Source organism: Serpula lacrymans (assembly GCF_000218685.1).
Source record: "Serpula lacrymans var. lacrymans S7.9 unplaced genomic scaffold SERLAscaffold_12, whole genome shotgun sequence".
Lineage (NCBI taxonomy): Eukaryota > Fungi > Basidiomycota > Agaricomycetes > Boletales > Serpulaceae > Serpula > Serpula lacrymans.
The window spans coordinates 614101-631022 of NW_006763301.1; the positions used below are offsets into that span (position 1 = coordinate 614101).

The 16922-nt window shown below is 46.3% G+C and overlaps 6 protein-coding genes across 6 annotated transcripts; 1 reads left to right on the plus strand and 5 right to left on the minus strand.

Moving 5' to 3' along the window:
- Nucleotides 1–44: 44 nt before the first annotated feature.
- Nucleotides 45–2303, minus strand: SERLADRAFT_475830 (uncharacterized protein; the record flags this gene model as incomplete). The annotated part of the gene is made up of 7 exons (XM_007322000.1): nucleotides 45–405; nucleotides 465–981; nucleotides 1040–1181; nucleotides 1232–1329; nucleotides 1379–1526; nucleotides 1578–1928; nucleotides 1984–2303. The coding sequence occupies 7 exons, from the start codon at nucleotides 2132–2134 to the stop codon at nucleotides 259–261; spliced, it is 1554 nt and encodes a 517-aa protein (XP_007322062.1).
- Nucleotides 2304–2976: 673 nt separating this feature from the next.
- On the minus strand, nucleotides 2977–5278 carry SERLADRAFT_357807 (uncharacterized protein; the record flags this gene model as incomplete). The annotated part of the gene is made up of 7 exons (XM_007322001.1): nucleotides 2977–3330; nucleotides 3388–3437; nucleotides 3491–3811; nucleotides 3870–3992; nucleotides 4047–4105; nucleotides 4156–4668; nucleotides 4726–5278. 7 exons carry the CDS (start codon nucleotides 4739–4741, stop codon nucleotides 3189–3191), a joined length of 1224 nt encoding a protein of 407 aa, XP_007322063.1.
- A 1962-nt stretch (nucleotides 5279–7240) lies between these two features.
- On the plus strand, nucleotides 7241–8407 carry SERLADRAFT_417504 (uncharacterized protein; the record flags this gene model as incomplete). The annotated part of the gene is made up of 4 exons (XM_007322002.1): nucleotides 7241–7536; nucleotides 7589–7661; nucleotides 7712–7865; nucleotides 7921–8407. The coding sequence occupies 4 exons, from the start codon at nucleotides 7241–7243 to the stop codon at nucleotides 8052–8054; spliced, it is 657 nt and encodes a 218-aa protein (XP_007322064.1).
- Nucleotides 8408–8768: 361 nt separating this feature from the next.
- SERLADRAFT_452244 (uncharacterized protein) lies at nucleotides 8769–11755 on the minus strand (the record flags this gene model as incomplete). Its single annotated transcript, XM_007322003.1, has 11 exons — nucleotides 8769–8920; nucleotides 9017–9591; nucleotides 9643–9799; nucleotides 9852–10017; nucleotides 10079–10185; nucleotides 10239–10406; nucleotides 10462–10670; nucleotides 10720–10878; nucleotides 10936–11273; nucleotides 11331–11493; nucleotides 11552–11755. 11 exons carry the CDS (start codon nucleotides 11753–11755, stop codon nucleotides 8875–8877), a joined length of 2292 nt encoding a protein of 763 aa, XP_007322065.1.
- A 235-nt stretch (nucleotides 11756–11990) lies between these two features.
- Nucleotides 11991–13010, minus strand: SERLADRAFT_475842 (uncharacterized protein; the record flags this gene model as incomplete). Its single annotated transcript, XM_007322004.1, has 4 exons — nucleotides 11991–12224; nucleotides 12286–12362; nucleotides 12530–12717; nucleotides 12775–13010. The coding sequence occupies 2 exons, from the start codon at nucleotides 12829–12831 to the stop codon at nucleotides 12547–12549; spliced, it is 228 nt and encodes a 75-aa protein (XP_007322066.1).
- Nucleotides 13011–13890: 880 nt separating this feature from the next.
- SERLADRAFT_410612 (uncharacterized protein) lies at nucleotides 13891–16697 on the minus strand (the record flags this gene model as incomplete). The annotated part of the gene is made up of 16 exons (XM_007322005.1): nucleotides 13891–14075; nucleotides 14205–14292; nucleotides 14406–14474; nucleotides 14515–14836; nucleotides 15006–15037; nucleotides 15085–15110; nucleotides 15184–15294; nucleotides 15445–15495; nucleotides 15616–15670; nucleotides 15820–15872; nucleotides 15982–16014; nucleotides 16249–16345; nucleotides 16405–16437; nucleotides 16496–16515; nucleotides 16568–16577; nucleotides 16638–16697. The coding sequence occupies 16 exons, from the start codon at nucleotides 16695–16697 to the stop codon at nucleotides 13891–13893; spliced, it is 1245 nt and encodes a 414-aa protein (XP_007322067.1).
- Nucleotides 16698–16922: the final 225 nt, after the last annotated feature.

Consider the following 16922-nt stretch of genomic DNA (forward strand, 5'->3'; position numbering starts at 1 on the left):
AGAATTACTCAGAATTCTGACCAAGGTTTAACTGAACGATTTCACTAGAATTCTACATCACATCAACGATGCGAGAAACTGAATTGAATTGTAAGATATTTTAAGGTAAAGATTGTGAGTATTTGTAAATAAAGGAATATTTTATGGCCAGCGCATCGACATTGCATGATTGTTCGACCGCGCTAGCCACAGGCTGAGCTTTGATCTGAGGAATATCTTGATAGCGAGGGTAACGTAAGAAAAAGACGCAAGACGAGCTCATAGATGGGCCATGATTTTATGCTCCAAGTGCGATGTGTCTGCAGCCTCTTCGAAGAACTCTCGTAATGCACGACCTAAGCGGATCATGCCTTTTTCGATGGTTTCTTCTGTCCCAGCGAATGTTCCACGGAAGGAATTGATACGCTGGAAATCACCATCAATCAGTCAAGTCGACAATTTGATCAAGAAACGAGAATACGTACATCACGTATGGGAATATGATGAGGGCTTACGACAGATAACGGATCTTCTTCCATGGCAAAAATAGCTGAAGGCATCAGAACCACATCAAAGTCCATGAATTTTTTGAAAAGATCATGCAACAAAAGCTCCGTATTTGTCCGGGGGGAAACGGACGAACCCCCTCTATTTGAGCGCGAGCGGTAACGAGGATGACGGTCGAAGTTTACTGTTACCCAGACGAACATGCCAGCTTCTGGAACATTGATGCTCGCATAACCAGTTGGCTCAACCTCGCGACGGAAAGCTTCGAGTAGGAAGTCTCGACGTCGCTGATAATCAACGCGTAAACTTTGTATCCACCTGCAGAAACCGTCCATCTGCCAACCATTCTTGCCAAGCATTTCCGTGACGAAAACTTGTCCAAAGGCATGTGGATGTTGTGGGCCAGAGTCGGTATAAGTTACTAGTTTGTGATGGAATAGATGGTTGCTTGAAATCCACCCCAGTCGCATACCTGGAGCTAAGATCTTACTGAAGCTAGAAAACATACAAAGCTCAAGCGGCGCGGTGGAGACGATTCACAACAGCTACTCACCTATCGATTCGCAGAACGCGACCGTCAACATCCATAGACAAGAGACTGGGGATTAGTGATTGTGCAAACTTCTCGCTGAATTCACCCTTCTCCGCTGATGCAGTTACAGGTGGCAAATCATACTGCAAGAAATAATAGGGGTCTTCATGCCAATAAGACGAAATATATATTAAAGAATACGCATTGGCTTACCATCTTCAATGATGATCAAGTCCCACCGACGGGCTATCGCATAGATCTCCTTTCTACGCTGCAGGCTCAATGTGGTACCAGTTGGGTTTTGTCCAACACTAACATGAAATAAAGAATGCTATATGTGCGCAGGAGGAAGAAACTCACGGTACGATGTACAGCACATGAGGCCGTCTGCCACGTCGCGGGTCCCAATGCTGAAGCACCCTTTCAATTTCCCCCGGGATAATACCTCCTTTGTCCATTTTGATCCCGAGCCATTTAATACCATATGATAGCGGAGCATTCGTCATACCTATAGGCGGGTCAGCATCCTCCGTAGTTACAGCGAAAAATCACCACACACCAGGGAACGAAAATTCGTCTGTGAGGAAATGATCACCCCTTTCACCGAGCATGCGGAAAACTTTGGTGATACCATCCGAGTTACCCAAGGTTAAGGTTACGGCATGGTTAGGAGGAGAATGGAAAAATTGTGTCAAGTCAGAAAGAGCTTTCTGACACTCGGGCAGTCCAGCTCCATGCGTGTATTGGAACGCATTCCGGAGACTGAGTGCGCTGGGCTGATCCTTATAGGAGTGGAAAAACTGTGTGTCGCTTGACCCATTTCGCCATGAAGATACAGGATCTGCTTGGTTGACAGCAGGAACCTCAAACGACATCTTTCGGAAAGGATAGAGGGAGTGATGCGGGTCACCTAGTAAAAGAGTTCAAGAGCCAAAGAAAAAAGGGGAAGTACATTCTATGCTGACCATTGGCCATGTTAGCGATGTCTGGTTTGTTGGCACCTTGCACCATTCGCCAAACATCCTTCATTGGATTGGGGAGCCTGTCTCGGGCCTCTGTCGAGAGATGGTGCGAAAGGTCGATGGAATCGACGTTGCGTGGATTGACTGTCGGCATATTGAAATGAACTAAACCGGTATTGATTCAAAGAGTGTCGAGGTTGAGCGAGCTCAAGACCGAAATTAAAGAAAGACTGGTCAAAGGTTTAAGTATGTCCACCCGAACGAACTACTCATTCCCAGGCTTGCAAGAGACGTGGGAGGAGAGAAGAACAGGATAGTCAATACTGACACTCGTGAACTAAAAGATCACTTCTCGCGGGGGAAGAGGGATGATAGGCTGATGAGACCTGAAACTCGATATATATTAATGCACTAGAAAGGGATCAGGAATGATCTGGCAACAATGTGCCGACCCCTGATGTCCATAGGGCACCATGGACGAAATGCTCGGACCATGACACGCCGTCTACGACGAACTGAGCTGCCGAACGCTCCACCGCCTTATTACGTTAAATCAGGCGAGTGTACCAAAATGAATAACACGCAGTGTAAAACGTACAATGTTATCCTATCTTCTCCTATCTTTGTGGCCTGATCTGATTGTATGCGGGGCATTCTAGAAGCACAAAAAACCTAGATAGCATCAGAACCAGCAGCACCAAATTGCCGTTGATCGCAGAAACCTACAATCAGAGTTACTATCTCGAGAAGCCTGTATGGAGCCCAGAGCTCGATTCTCGGTCGAGCACGAGGTATACGCTGGTACCCGGCGCTAATTTTACCATGATGTCGTTGCTGATCGCCAGGACAAACATGAAACTTTGCTCGGAGACTTTGAAATTTGGAAAAAAAAAATGACTCAAGACGACGCACAAGGTCACCGTGACCATGGTCACACATGGACATATATCATTTCACACAATCACAGACCATGAGCTCTAAAACCCTAAAAATACGCACGAAACAACTGTGATATTTGGTGACAATACGATACAAATGCAGGATATACGTTGCAGAATGAAATAGTGAAAGATGATAGGTTAAACATGTGGCAGAACGTTCGTTACATACCAAAAAGCACACTTGCAAATATGTTAGGGTTTCGCAGGCCGGTGCCAATAAGGATGAGGATATAAGTTGATAATACCATGTGTAACGTGAGAAATGCTTTATCTCTGAGAGGCCAAATGTTCGAGCTCTTCTACCACTTCGGACATCGTTGGTCGATCCTGCGGATCATGAGCCCACATGCGCTCTAGAAGTTCGATAATTTCTGGACACCATAGTTTTCGCAATCCACTGATGGAAGGCCTGATGATATAATATAAATAGAACCCAGACCAGGAAGAAGCCGGTCGAACAGCTCACCTTTGTCGCTTCGCCCCCACAATCTCGTAGATCGCGTGTTCGTTCATACCCTGTGGGGCAGAATCAGATGTGAAAAGTGACGTCAAGCGCAACGTGACTTTACCTCCCACGGAAATTTCTTGTTAGGATTGTGCCATTGTAACATTTCCCAATAAACCATGGCGCAAGAGAAGACATCGACCTTATGGTTGTACTTGGGATGAGCATGCCATAACTCCGGAGCTTGCCAGTTCACCGTGCCGACCAAACTGCGAACCATTGACCTGGTCGACTGCTTTACTTTGGCGAGCCCAAAGTCCGCGATTTTGGCCGTGGCCCTCGATGTGATAAGAATATTCGAAGACTTGCAATCTCGATGGATGACGGAAGGTTTGCGCATGTGCAGGTATTCGAGTCCACGAGCAATATCGAGCATAATATTTATCTGCGAACAAGATATTGATTAAAATGTAGAACATCTCAATACATGATGTTCAACGTACAACTTTATGCAACGAGGGTGCTGGAACGTTGCGGACATAGTCGAAGAGATCCCCATTAGAGCAAAGCTCGCTCACGATCATGACAGGCGTCTCTCGGGTATTCTCTGGTATACTCACTCCAAGCTAGGGGAAAGAATCAGCTGTTGGCCGAGACATAGCTATAATGAATACACGTACGAAACGGACTATATTGGCATGATCAAAGCCCCCGAGAAGCTTGAGTTCTTTGATGTCCACTGGAGAAAGATGCTTAGATTACGCTATAGGAGATAGCCTGCGGACTTACTAGGGCTTAGCTGGTCGCGGAATTCCGCGATAGCAACTCTCCTGCCTTTGAATTTGCCAATGTAAACATCCTTGAAACCTCCGCTGCCAATCTTCTCAAGTTTTGTCAGCTTTTCTGGAGGAATTTCCCGATCCTCAAGACCGAGGCTTTCAAGGTCAAGTTCCAGCTCAGGCTCAGCTTCTCTTCCAATATCACGTGAGAGAGGAGGCGTACGAGGTTCATCTTGATGAACACGGCGAGAGCGCATAAGAACTGGTGGGGTTTTGCTATTACTCCTGCTTTTGGTCCTGCGACGGCCATTAGCGCGAGGTCTAGCGGTGGAAGGAGGGCGGATTGTGCCGGTCGACGATGGTGAAGAAAAGCCATTAGCATGTCGATCGCGCCACTGCAAAAGTGCCTGCGCCAGTTGGGGTTTTGTACCAACAACCTCAAGGTCCCGGGTTTCACAAAGACGGACGAGGTCATCACGCCTTAAGCGAACAAGGGTTTTTGCGGTGGCAATAGTAAGATCAACTAAAATAAATCATGTTTAGAATTAAACCAAGATAAAACGATGGATGCAGTGCTCACCATCCTCATCGTGCATGAGTTCGTCATCGTCCTCAAGCTCCTTATTTTCTCCTTCAGTATCGACATCGACATCGACGTCCTCGGCATCAATACTGACCTCATCCTCTTCACCCTCCTCTTCATCCTCCTCCTCTTCATCCTCTTCCGAATTCTCGCCAATATCTTCCTCCTGCACTTCTTCTTCCCCCACTACCTTACCACTGCGCAGCTTGCGAGGTGTCGTTGTAACTGGCTCCGTATCGTTACCTTCATAGCCATCTTCGTCCTCGCTACTTCTGATCTCATCGGATTCATCCTCAATGTCGATCTCAGTTTGGTCATCCTCTTCTTCATTCTCTCCTTCATCATCGCCGTCGCTAGGTGGAGTGTGCGTTTGAACTCGACGTGGTCGTAACCGCCGCCTAACTGGAGTCCTACGACCTTGTAACGGAGGGGGTGAAGGTGAAGGTGAAGGCGATGAAACAAGCTCGTCGATTTCGTCTTCGTCGTCACCATTTTTAGACTCGATCTCCTCATCATCCTCGCCGTCATCGACAATCTCTTCCTGAATACTCTTGCCTCTAACCCCTTTCCTAGGTGTAGCGCCCACATCATCAACCGGAACTTCGACATGTATATTGCCACCCTTCTCCCCCCGACGAGTGCCTTTATCCCTACTTCGTAACCGGCGTGGGCTGGGAGAGCTCGTTGCGATTTTTTCCTCAAGCTCGGCGAGATCGGTGAGTTCGCTTTCATCGCCCGAACATGGAGGGATACTGCGAGGAGACTGGACTTCTACATGATCGCTGAATTCGACTTGCTTGCCTTTACCTTTTGCCTTGTGGGAAGAAGACCCCGCAGATATTGTTTTTTCGGCTGATACTTTTCTAGAGCGTAACCGAGTTGCAGGAGGAGAAGGAAGAGCATACGATGTACTTGGCGTAGGCGACGAGCGACTAGAACAGGCACGAGTAGCTCGCTTTCTAGATGAAATTAAATATTTGATATGAGCTACGAAATATGAGTGCAAGGTTGTATTACCTTGGGGTTGGGATGGCATTGTCATCCGCGTTTGGCTTAACATTCGACTTATTAGGCGAATTTTGTTCTACTTGATGACCGTTAAGATGACCCATGGAGAAACTGCGTGTCTTCAAGAATTTTCCACCCATATGGCCCACATCATGAACCGTAGCGCGTCGTCTTAGTCCATTGAGCCCTTTTACTTTGCCTGCGACATCCGTCTCCTCGCCACCGGCAACATTACCGTCATCGGATGAAAAGTCGCTGGAATTGTCGTCGCCTCTACCAGGGGGAGATGAAGGTGGTAATGACGCGACATCATCGCGAGCAGCGACAATGGCATCAACAATTTCTGGTTTCGTGAGTGTTTCAGCATCTTCTGAAAGGCCAGCTGCTACATAAAGTCGAACGAGCTCGTCCTTTCGCAGACGTAAAAGCTGACGAGGAACGGCTTCATTGATGAGGAACTCATCGGCTTGGCTCAAGTCAGAGAGCGTGCTAAGAATCTAAGAAGATCAACGTACATGATTCATCCGCATCGCTATCAGCGTCTGATTGATCTGAGGCTGTCCACTGGCCGTTGAGGTCTACTTCCATAGAACTTGTCTGGCTTTCGCCACTGTCATCGTCGCTGGTCAAACCCTGATTACCCACGCCTCTGCGCCTCTTCAATGTCCCAGAACCACGCGTCGGGCGACCACCGGAGTGCGCGTTCTCATTAAGACTCACGACGCGTTTTCGCTTTGTCCCGATGCGAATATCAAGGTTTTGGCTCACATCGCGCATATTGTCTGCCTGTAGCAGATATAGGCGAGACGGCAAGCGACGTAAATTAGGATGAAGAGTGGCCAGGACTGGTCGTAAAGCAGTATTATCTGCAGAGGAGGATGATGACACGCCAGAGGCGTGAGAATTGGGTGAAGACCGCTGGAACCTGTAAGTAAGAGCGCGCTTTGAGAGAGGGCCACGGCGAAGAGAGTAAATTCGGCGCGCAAAAGAAGGGTTTGCGGGCGAAGACGAAACTCTATGCGGTGAACGACGTTGGGCCATGCCAGTTTGCAGAAAAGTAGAACAAATGCTATCAGCCACCAGAGAAGCTGTAAATGATATTTATATGGCCAAGAAAGGGGGAGAAAGCCTTTTGTTCGGTTCCAATTCCTCGTCGTCGCTAGACGTTGTCGCCACTGGGTTCGCTGATATTGCTGTTGCCGCCGCCGTCGTCGTCGTCAGTGACCAGGTTCACAATTTGGTTGGGCCTTGTTTGGTCGACAGCAAAATGATAGCCACTATAGACAAGTAAAGACAAACAGGTTGTGGCAAAGGTTGAACAGTGGAGACCCGATTAGGATTTAGATTCCCACATTATGACCTTTATGACCTTTGTCGGGACTGTTTAACGGATCTCAGATCTTCGTTTAGCGGGCTTACCATGCGTCTCATATAAATCCGCATCCGTTCTCTTTTCAGTCTTTTGGCTTTTCTTTCCCCGTCCTTTCTCTTGCCAGACGTCAATATGATTTTCAAGTTCTCAAAGTCTGACATGCTCAACTCAGCTCTGGTTTACCCAGAGACTGGTTCTCTCGCATACACCATCCTCACTCGTTCTCACTACATCCGTGCCAATGAACAAGAAGATAAGGACACCGAGGTCGATGCCGCAGAGACTCGGAGAACAATCATCCTCAACAAGGAGGGAAATGTAGTGGCAGAGATTGGTTGGAAGGGTAGGCAGCCCGTGGAGATCGTCATTGGAAATGAGAAAGTGGTTGGTGCCAGAGGCATGTTTGGTTGTTCGAGTGCAATACTTTCGTATGCCCTTTTTTCGTTTGCTTTGCCTGTGGCATTAACCATTCGCCTTCAGAACTGGTGTTTTTGGTATACCCACTCGCTTTGATACAGAATATTTTTGGATGGCCGCGCCTGATGCTTTGACTGTGAGACCACTCATTCTCTTTCTGTCTAACTTATATCTGACTGCTCGAAGCTCCTCGATTATGACGCCGATCAAGTAAAAGGGCAGTTTCATTTCAACAGTATTCGTGTCGGCGACCGCTTTATCCCTACGCACTTACATGGGGTGGGCAACGACTACCTCGAATTCGATCCACATTCTCTGGCCTCAACCGAAGAGCTCATAGGTCAGCCGTCGTTTATTTTACATCACGATTGAAACTTTATTCATGTTCTTTGAAGTTACTTTTATTCTAGTGGAAATTCTCCGACGAGGTCGCTTCAATCTCACGCCTTACGTCTTCGATCGTCCCAAGCTATGGTCAGGCGCACATCTAGCCAGTCTCGGTCGGCGATTGCGGCGAAGATCAATATGAGGTTGCACTCAATCAATAGCCCTTTCTACCGTCATTTTGTATGGATACCTACCATTGAGTTTCTCTTTATCCTTTGCTTTGCGACACATGCGCCCTCTGTAGCCTCTACCTTGACCCCTCGACCCCACTTTCTTTTCGTGTATCTTTGCTTTGATCGATTTAACTACCCCTCAGATTATCTGAGCTTCACACTCGTTTCTTTCGTTCTATTCCTCCCTGTTATCGTTTGGATTGGTTGTTTTTTTTAGAGATTCTAGTTTCGACCCAACACAACTATAATCTGTTGGCATGTACTGTACCTTACTGATAGCCTCTAAAGTCGGCTTATGAATGGAAATGTTTGATCGTGATCATTGTCCTGTGAGTAGGTACAGTCCCAAAAAAGCCATTCCCCTTGTATGCCTTATATAGGCTTTGCCTTTGACATTGCCAAAAGGGGCGTGCTTCGGTAGGCTTCGGGTGGGGATTCAGATGCTGGACAGTGTGCCTCCACTACACCACTGGCACACGCTCATGCGAGTCCTTTACGCAGAAACGTCATTTCAGATACATATGGCCATGGCGGCTCCGAGGACACACGTTTCTGCGCGATAAATTCGACCTCATGATCTTGGACTGGGAGCTACTAGTGTTAAGAAGCCCATCACTGCACAATGCACCCAGGATGCAGAGAAGCTTGAAAGGTGCTAAAAGTATTTATCCTACGCCAGAAAGTTCAATGATGCAAACTGCTATATCATTTGTAGCACGTAACAAACTCATGTTTGTGCAGCTACCTCGCACATCTCATGATAACGATGTCAATGGTATTAATCAATTATTAATCACCGTCCAGCTCTGGCCTCGGAAATTCTTTGTTCAGTCTACAACATGCAACAAATGGAAGACTAGTCAGCATTTCCCCGCCTCATTGACTAATTGACTTGTACAATACCTAGTCATAAATATTTTGTACAGTGTACATCTTCGAACTGGCATCCGGTTTAACGGCATCATCCCCATATATCTTCGCAACGTTGTACATCTTGGTGGATACCGGGGTATTGTTCGCTTTGGTCGACGAAGCACTATCCACGGAAGGATTTGGGACTACTACTACACCAGGTTTGCCAGCCTTGCTTGCCAAGTTCGCTGCCCGGCCGTCGGGAATACGGATAAACTCTAACTTGCCGTCTTCACCATTACCATCGAATATGAAGTAGCCTTTCCTCTCGAACTGAATGATATCCCCCTTTTTCAGGTCGTTTACGTTGGCATCAGCCAATGCCTCCTCTTTGAACTCAGTCATAGGAGTCACAAAGTCGGCTACGTTGTCGTTCTCCTCCAACTTCTTCTTTGTGATAAGATAATCATAGTCGAGGAGCGTGACATCGATCAATGGGTAGGATTCACTGGGTTGGGCTAACCAGGTTATTTTCTTCTTCGTTTTGCGGAAGTCACCTTCGAGGTTGAGGTCCATGGTGAGAGAAGTGATTTCTCCCGAAGGTCCAGTAGTTTTCGAGCGGACAATAGCATTACCCCAGTCCATGAGAGTAACCTGCGTTTATTCAACATCAACGTGCTTTTCTCAGAATATAATCATGCTTACCTCCTCCTGGTCTTCGAAGGAAGCCGCGTCTTCCTGCTCGAGTAATATCGTAGACGTATATACAGTCTTCTTCTCGCCAACTTCTGGGTTCTTCTTATGTTTAGGAAGCACCTTTACCTCGGCAGTTGCAGGGCCATCGTTGATGGTTACTGGAACACTGGTGGCAAGATGAAGAGATCATATAACTGAGTACAAAAAATACAACTTACCTCTTCTCCTTCGCTACAGCCCAAAATCGTGGCGCAATGGGATCGATGACTTTTTTGTTCAGCGCCCAGATGGAGTCCCATTCCAGAGAGACGATTGCTTGCGAGGGTCCCTGTGATAACATGAATTGTGACAGTGCCTCCACTGTAAGGCCACGTCGACGAATACCTAGAGTCACATCCCGCGAAGGTCAGCTTTGAACAGAAGTAATCACTCGGTACGGACGAACCCCTGACAGTAGGGAAACGAGGGTCATCCCATCCCTTCACTAACCCGCTGTCAACAAACCAATGAAGTTTGCGCTTGGATAAAAGGGTATAGATGAAGTTCAGGCGACTAAAAGGTTACAAAATCAGCACACTCGTCGAACAGGCAACATATCGATATACCTGAAGTCCCAAATGTTAACTGGGCGTAAACCTAAGGACTCAATCATCCAGGAATATTGGGGGTTACGGTCCCGGTATTCGTTAGTCCTTAAAGCATGAGTTACACCCTCGATGGAGTCCACTATCGGGCAAGCAAAATCGTATGTAGGGTATATCTTCCACTTGTCACTGAGCAATATTGAGCTCTCAGTGTTTTGCCACCTTATATTGATATACGACGTACCCTGTCCTATGGTGGTTAAGCACATTACACCGGTATATGACCGGATCACGCAGCGCTTTATTTGGGTTATCGACGCTCATCTTGGCTCGGATGCACCACCTCAGGCCTTCATCACTTCCAGCTTTCATCTCGGCGAAGTGCTTAAGGTTGTCTTCGACAGAATCATCGCGATGAGCAGAGGCAATGCCTTTCCATCTCTCCTCTCGCATCTGATCCTAGATTAAGGAAGGAATTATCAACAACAATAAAAGTACATACCTGGAGTTGTTCAGTGTCGTCTGCGTATGCTTTGCCCAACTTGATGAGTTTCAATGCAAGCTCATATAACTCATCGAAATAATCCGAGGTATGTGAGACTTGATCTCCGTGAATATCAAGGAGATGCAGGTCCTCCAAAATTGTTTCTTCGAACTCGCTCTAAAGTGGGATAATCAATCCAGTGTCTGATATGGTGTAGATAATAAAACAACTCACCCTCTCCTTCGTTGGATTAGTATCGTCAAAACGAATAATCATTTTTCCTTTATACATCTTCGCAAAGTACTGATTAAGCATGGCAGCTTTTGCGTGTCCGATGTGTAAATAACCACTGGGCTCGGGCGGGAAACGGGTGACTACCTGGCCTTGCTTGGCGTTTTGAAGACCAAGAGAAAAACCGGCAGCGGTTTTGTTCGAACGAGCTTTACTTGATTTAGCGTCTGCAAGACTAGCGAGAGCAAGTTGTGTGGATTCAAGACTCTCGAGATAAGAAAACCAGCGAAGAAGATGAGCATGCTGGTTGTTTTTCAGGAGTCCGATGGCTTTGATGTTTCCTTTGATGCCGAAAGTATCTCAGTCCCAGATCCTTTATCGATGAAGAACAATCTCACCTTTCACTGCGCCCCATACGATCCAATCTGCAGCAGTAATATCATGTCCGACCAAAAAAGTGCGATACGCAAGATGATTGTCTAGAGAATCGAAGGCGGCAACGATATCTGGAAACGCAGTTACTGTAATTAGACTTTTAGCTAGTGTAAAATACGACGCTGTCTAATATGTGTGGTTGATGCATTTAGTACATGATACGATGAAGTTCCTAATATCTCACCTTGACGCTATCTCCAGACAGTTCCCCAGCCTTCGAGAGACTATGCACGATCTCCTCTTCGGTGGTTAACTGCGTCCCGTTGATATCCAGAACAGCATCGGTTGCAGATTCGTCGAAAATGAGTTCGGCTTTTTGAGTGTATGTTGCAACTGCAACTGCTGCAAATGGAAATGGTGATGTTTTTGTCGAGAGAGTAAGAGACATGGTGGTCAGCAAGTAATGTGCAATCAGGTTTTAAGAATTCAAGGATAGAATGACTACAAAACAAGCTGTAGCCCACGCCGAAGGATCTGGACAAGCCACACTGACTCGGAGTCACGATAAGATATCGATTATCTATTATTATCTATGCGAGACTTAGTTGTTGGTGGTGCCAACCACTACATGGAGGAGCACATTCCAGCCAGTTCGACATTCAACTGACTCACGTAGTAGTAAATAGTCATGCAATCATTATAACTCGAATTGAACATAACATAGAGAAAATGACAACGACCGATACATTAGCTAGCACTTCTCTAGGCATATTCATTCCCTTGACGAAGCCTGTTTGAAGAAATTGATCCTAAAAATGAATAGGTTGTTTATGTCATGAATAAAGCAAAAGCTATAGTTTAGATGGGGTTGAAAACGTTATAACCAATTTGCGGGCGATGTAAGGCACCACGGTGATCTTGTTTTTTCGCGAATGAAGTATAGGCTCATCATATCCAAAATATGAAAAGAAAACCCACCTCTTATTGATCATGCACAAACACATATATATCGTTAGCGATTCTTGACGTTCATCGATAAGAAACTAGCCAATCACCTAGAAAAACGATATACCGTTAGCACATAGCTCGACTGATGGTACACAAATTCAGAAAGAAAATAAATTGTAACCATGCAGTAGTCTTAAAGACTAATCGAATTTTTGTTTATGCTCATCATGTGTTCCGTCCATGTGGACGGCTGTAATAGTTGAAGTACACGAACCTTGGCCCAGTGCACTTTCATACCTTTCGTAAAATCGCATCGACAAGCTTGATACTGAGATGGCACTGAGTGTCAAGTGCGCGAACACCATTAGTCTTCGGATCAGTCATATATTGCCTGTATATTAGGGTGCGCAAGGTATCCGAGAGAGGAATAGGCGGCTTGAAAGATGGATTCAAAGAAAAAGGCTAAAAGATAATGTCAGATACGACGAGACAGCGAATAATTTAAAATAAGGGACGGACTCGAGTACTTCGCCAATTACGAGGCTTCGGGTCTCTGTAACTATAACCTTCTTCCATTAACCCATCTTCATGCCGAAGGTCCCTTACGGTGCCTTCTTCCTCGACATCAGCTTCAATGTCTTTGACAATTGCATCATCCGCAGTATCAGCAGATGTTGATGCCGAACGCGCTGAGCTTAATGAGGGGCATGCAGAAACTAAACAACGAGGGCCGGCAACTCGTAGAGATGTGCTACGAAAAAGAGCAAATATTTGAGAAAGTAGCAGAAATATTTGAAGGCGAAGTCACGTGTAGAATTAGGGCAGGCGCGCCAGTTCATGGAACTGGAGAGTTATCCTAGCTCAATACTATCATGTCTGATGGACAACTGGAATTATTTGGTTTGCTTCCGCCCTTTCACCCATGCAGATGTAGTCATTCCCAACCCATTCCCTTTCTCTCTAATCCAAACAATTACTCTGGATTCTGTGTCGTTGAACCCACATCTCAAGACTCCCTCCAAACATTACTAACAAACCTTTCGGAAATGGGCCACTTTTCTTCTGGAAACAATGCCCCAAGACGAGGCATGCCACATCTTAGGTGCCTATGAAGGCTGACAGGTTGACCAGCAATGATGCATCAAGCCGTATTTACGATTATTACCTATCGTTACTGATATCCTCGACTTCGTGCGTACCATATCAGTGTCGTTGAAATCGGCTCAATTGTAGTGAGCCGAACAACCCACTTTCAATGTATGGCCCACCAATTGAATCATATGTAACTCATTATTGGAAACTTCCTCAGCTAGAGAAACTTGTTGTTAATAGGGAGACATGCGATACATATCAGACAACGACATTGCTCGAGTCACAGACTACTATTGAGGGTGGTACTACCGGCCTTCGGACCTGGCGAGCGAGTCTTGTTCTCCTGCAATACTTGATATATTGCCCCAGTAGGCCACTCTTCCTCTTCTGAAGGTTCATGTGGACATTCAGATAGGCAAGCATCACATTGTAACGCAAAAGGGGCGTTTATGTGAGCCGGAATTGGTGCTATCTGCAAGTCTGGATGTAGTCGAGCGAATTGCAGGACCACTACTAGGCTCTGATGGTTTGTTTGATTCAGGTTTACAGTGATATTGTTCTCCTCGAAAAAGCGGCGGCAGTGGTAGGATCCAAGTCATTTATGTCGTTCGTGAGGTCGATGAAGACCTTACTCCCAACGCTTTCCTTTGCCGCCTCCTTCTGTGCGGCGGCGCGCTCAAACTCTGTAAGCTGTCCGCTAGCTCGAGCAATGCAAGTGCTCCAGAGATCTATGGGTATGTCCAATAGATCGCATATAAAGCCGTATTTTGTGTGACGCGTAGCTCAATCAATTGACGTGTAGTATTGATACGTAGCAGTATATGACGTGAATGGAAGAAAGCAGTAAAATCATTGACAGAAAATCAGCCTGATCGTGGCCTGAGTCCACGGAGCTTCAAGAGTTGAGGCCAACATTTGCAGGCCATGAAGATTGGAGACGTGAGGCTGCAACTTGAAATAAACATCCTCGAATTTAAGACTTAGAGATGACTTGCAGAAAGACGACAAGTAAAATGCATAGCTTTGTTTATTTGCACAAGTCCATACGTGACATACACCTTCTTGATCATGATCGCCCTCGTAAGATTTCGTTCATAGTCCCCAAGCTGTTCTAACTCCTCACGAATCTAAATCCTCAATACATGTACTACCCATCCCTCTACTCACAAAGCCGCTACCAGTAGCACGCGAACCACGTGCGAACTCCAGTTCCTCGAGTGTCCCGAGCGGGATGGCAGTTTCTACCTCCCTTCCTTCTGACCTCCATCTCCACGCCCATCCTCCTTGTTGCCCTACCCCTCCTCTTCCCCTCCGCTGCCACCATCTCTCTCCGCCTGCGTCTATGTTCGCGTCTACATCTGCATCTGCACCCGCACCCGCATCTCCCCCTTCAAAATATCGAACGTGGCCTTGATGCGTGAGCTGGTCACTCTTCCACAGGTCAATTTGCATGCGCGTGACAAGGATGGCATGGATGACGACTTGGAGGCTGTACAAAAGGGAGGGGTTTTAGTTGATGTAGATAGTGGGGAAAGGTGGATGAGGGGGAATGGGACGCACTCAGGGAATATATCGCTATATGGGTTCTGATTGAGGTTTTAGAATAAGTTTGGGAGGGGGGGATTATTTGGGGTTATGGTGTATCATGCAAAACGTACCTCGTATAGTATGGTATTGACCGTCGAGAAAGCTATATATTGTTGCCATCCACAGTAAGTCATCAATATGCGTACGTACAAGGTGCCAAGCACCAAAGAAAATGACTAGCAACACAAAGTGGAAGAAAGTGGCGGGAGGAGGAAACGGAGATGAAGGGGAAAAGAAGGAGAGACCCACCAAGCCCACAGCTGAAGTAGAATATGTTATGTTGTAAGAGCACACGCAGGAGGGGGCTTCGCGTGGAGCGGTAGTGGATGAGGGCACGGTAGAGGCTGAATAGGAGGATTTCTGTGGAGGTTACAGTTTGTTTGACGTTGATACAGAGTAGAGGTTGACGGGTGGATGGATGAGCACAAAAATGGTGTATGTATGGCCAGAAAGGGGGGAACAGAGCGAAGTGAGAAAGAAAAACAACACAGACGGATTACACAAACGCACCAACTTCATAAACGATCAATAATGCATACGCAATTGACACAAGTGGTAAACCTGTGTTTGGCGTGTTTGCTTGGTAGCAGACTGCGATAGTGGGTATAGGGGAGGGGCTAACTGAAGGTAGGAAAAAATGGGTAAGGACGAGGTGAGAAGTGAGAAGGTGCGGCAGCGTACAGATAGAAGGTCCTTGGTCTATTGTCATCAGCACGACAATTCCAACGACTATAGCCTATTGGTGGAGGTAGATATATCGCCATGTGAAGTGGGCATCGGGCATCAGAATTGAATGACATGAGTACAATCACAAGGCAATTAAGGGGGTAAACGGAAAGGGGTGAAAGGGAACGGGTCTCACAAATCCACTGGTTAAGAGCATACCCAACACCTTTTGCTGTGTCCCCATAGCGCGTATGTTCTCAACGTGAAGATGACTGTACATTCAGGTTCAAAGTAAATTCGAGTCAGGGTTAATCAGCAAATCCAGTGACCGCAAAAGTGGGAAAATAAAATATAATGTTGGATGACGGACGTATGACTCACGTTCGGCAATGAAAAGGGAGAGAGCCTGTAGACCTAGAACGGAGATGGGTGTGGTTGATTAAAATAGAAGAGAAAAAAATAGAAAAACGCACATGAGTTTGTCAGATAAAGCGACGAGCATAGCTGTGTATTGCTGAAAATTAAAAATAAACAATTTATATATATCATAGGTCGTACACTTCGCGGATAACTGGTGCTTAGTGCTTCTGACTCGGAGAACAAGCTGTTCATCAGAACGAGAAGCATACACATGAAGGTGGGGCTCACCGTAGCAGCGCACACCGAGCATGGAAAATGGGAGCCAGCGGGCAATGAGGTGCATGGCTTTCGCTTTTTTCCGTCGTGCAGTGGAAATGTACATGATCTGGAAGGGTGAGATGAGATGCTTTTGTTTCGTACAGAGGAAGTGGACAGCGAGCATACTTCATCTCCTAGTAAGATACAGTAGTCATACACCTGTAGAAACTGACCATCAACTCTGGTACAGTGAAATCAAAAATTAGATATAACGAACCATGACTGCAACGGTAGCCACTTCAAAATAACATAAGTGGTTGATATAGATAACTTTACAAAGGTTAAATACCGACGGCATACTGAGCCAAATAATAGACACTGATTTTAGACTTGAACTTGACGTCGGGAGGGGGACTCACATTCACTAATTGAAGACTCTTAGCAGCGGCGATAGTGGAAGAGTCAGCAGATACATCCATGTGATTAAGATTGCATCGAAAGAAACAGCACTCACTCACGTTCTATATGAGAGTCTCCAGGCTGGAGATAACAAAACGAATACGGATACGGATACACAAGCCAGCCGGGGAACGTCCACGAGTTCTGCGGCCGGCGACATCGATGACATGAGAAAATACTAGCATGAACGTATCACAAGCCGCTTTAGACCTTGCCTACGATCTTATTGATCACTCGCGAAGACG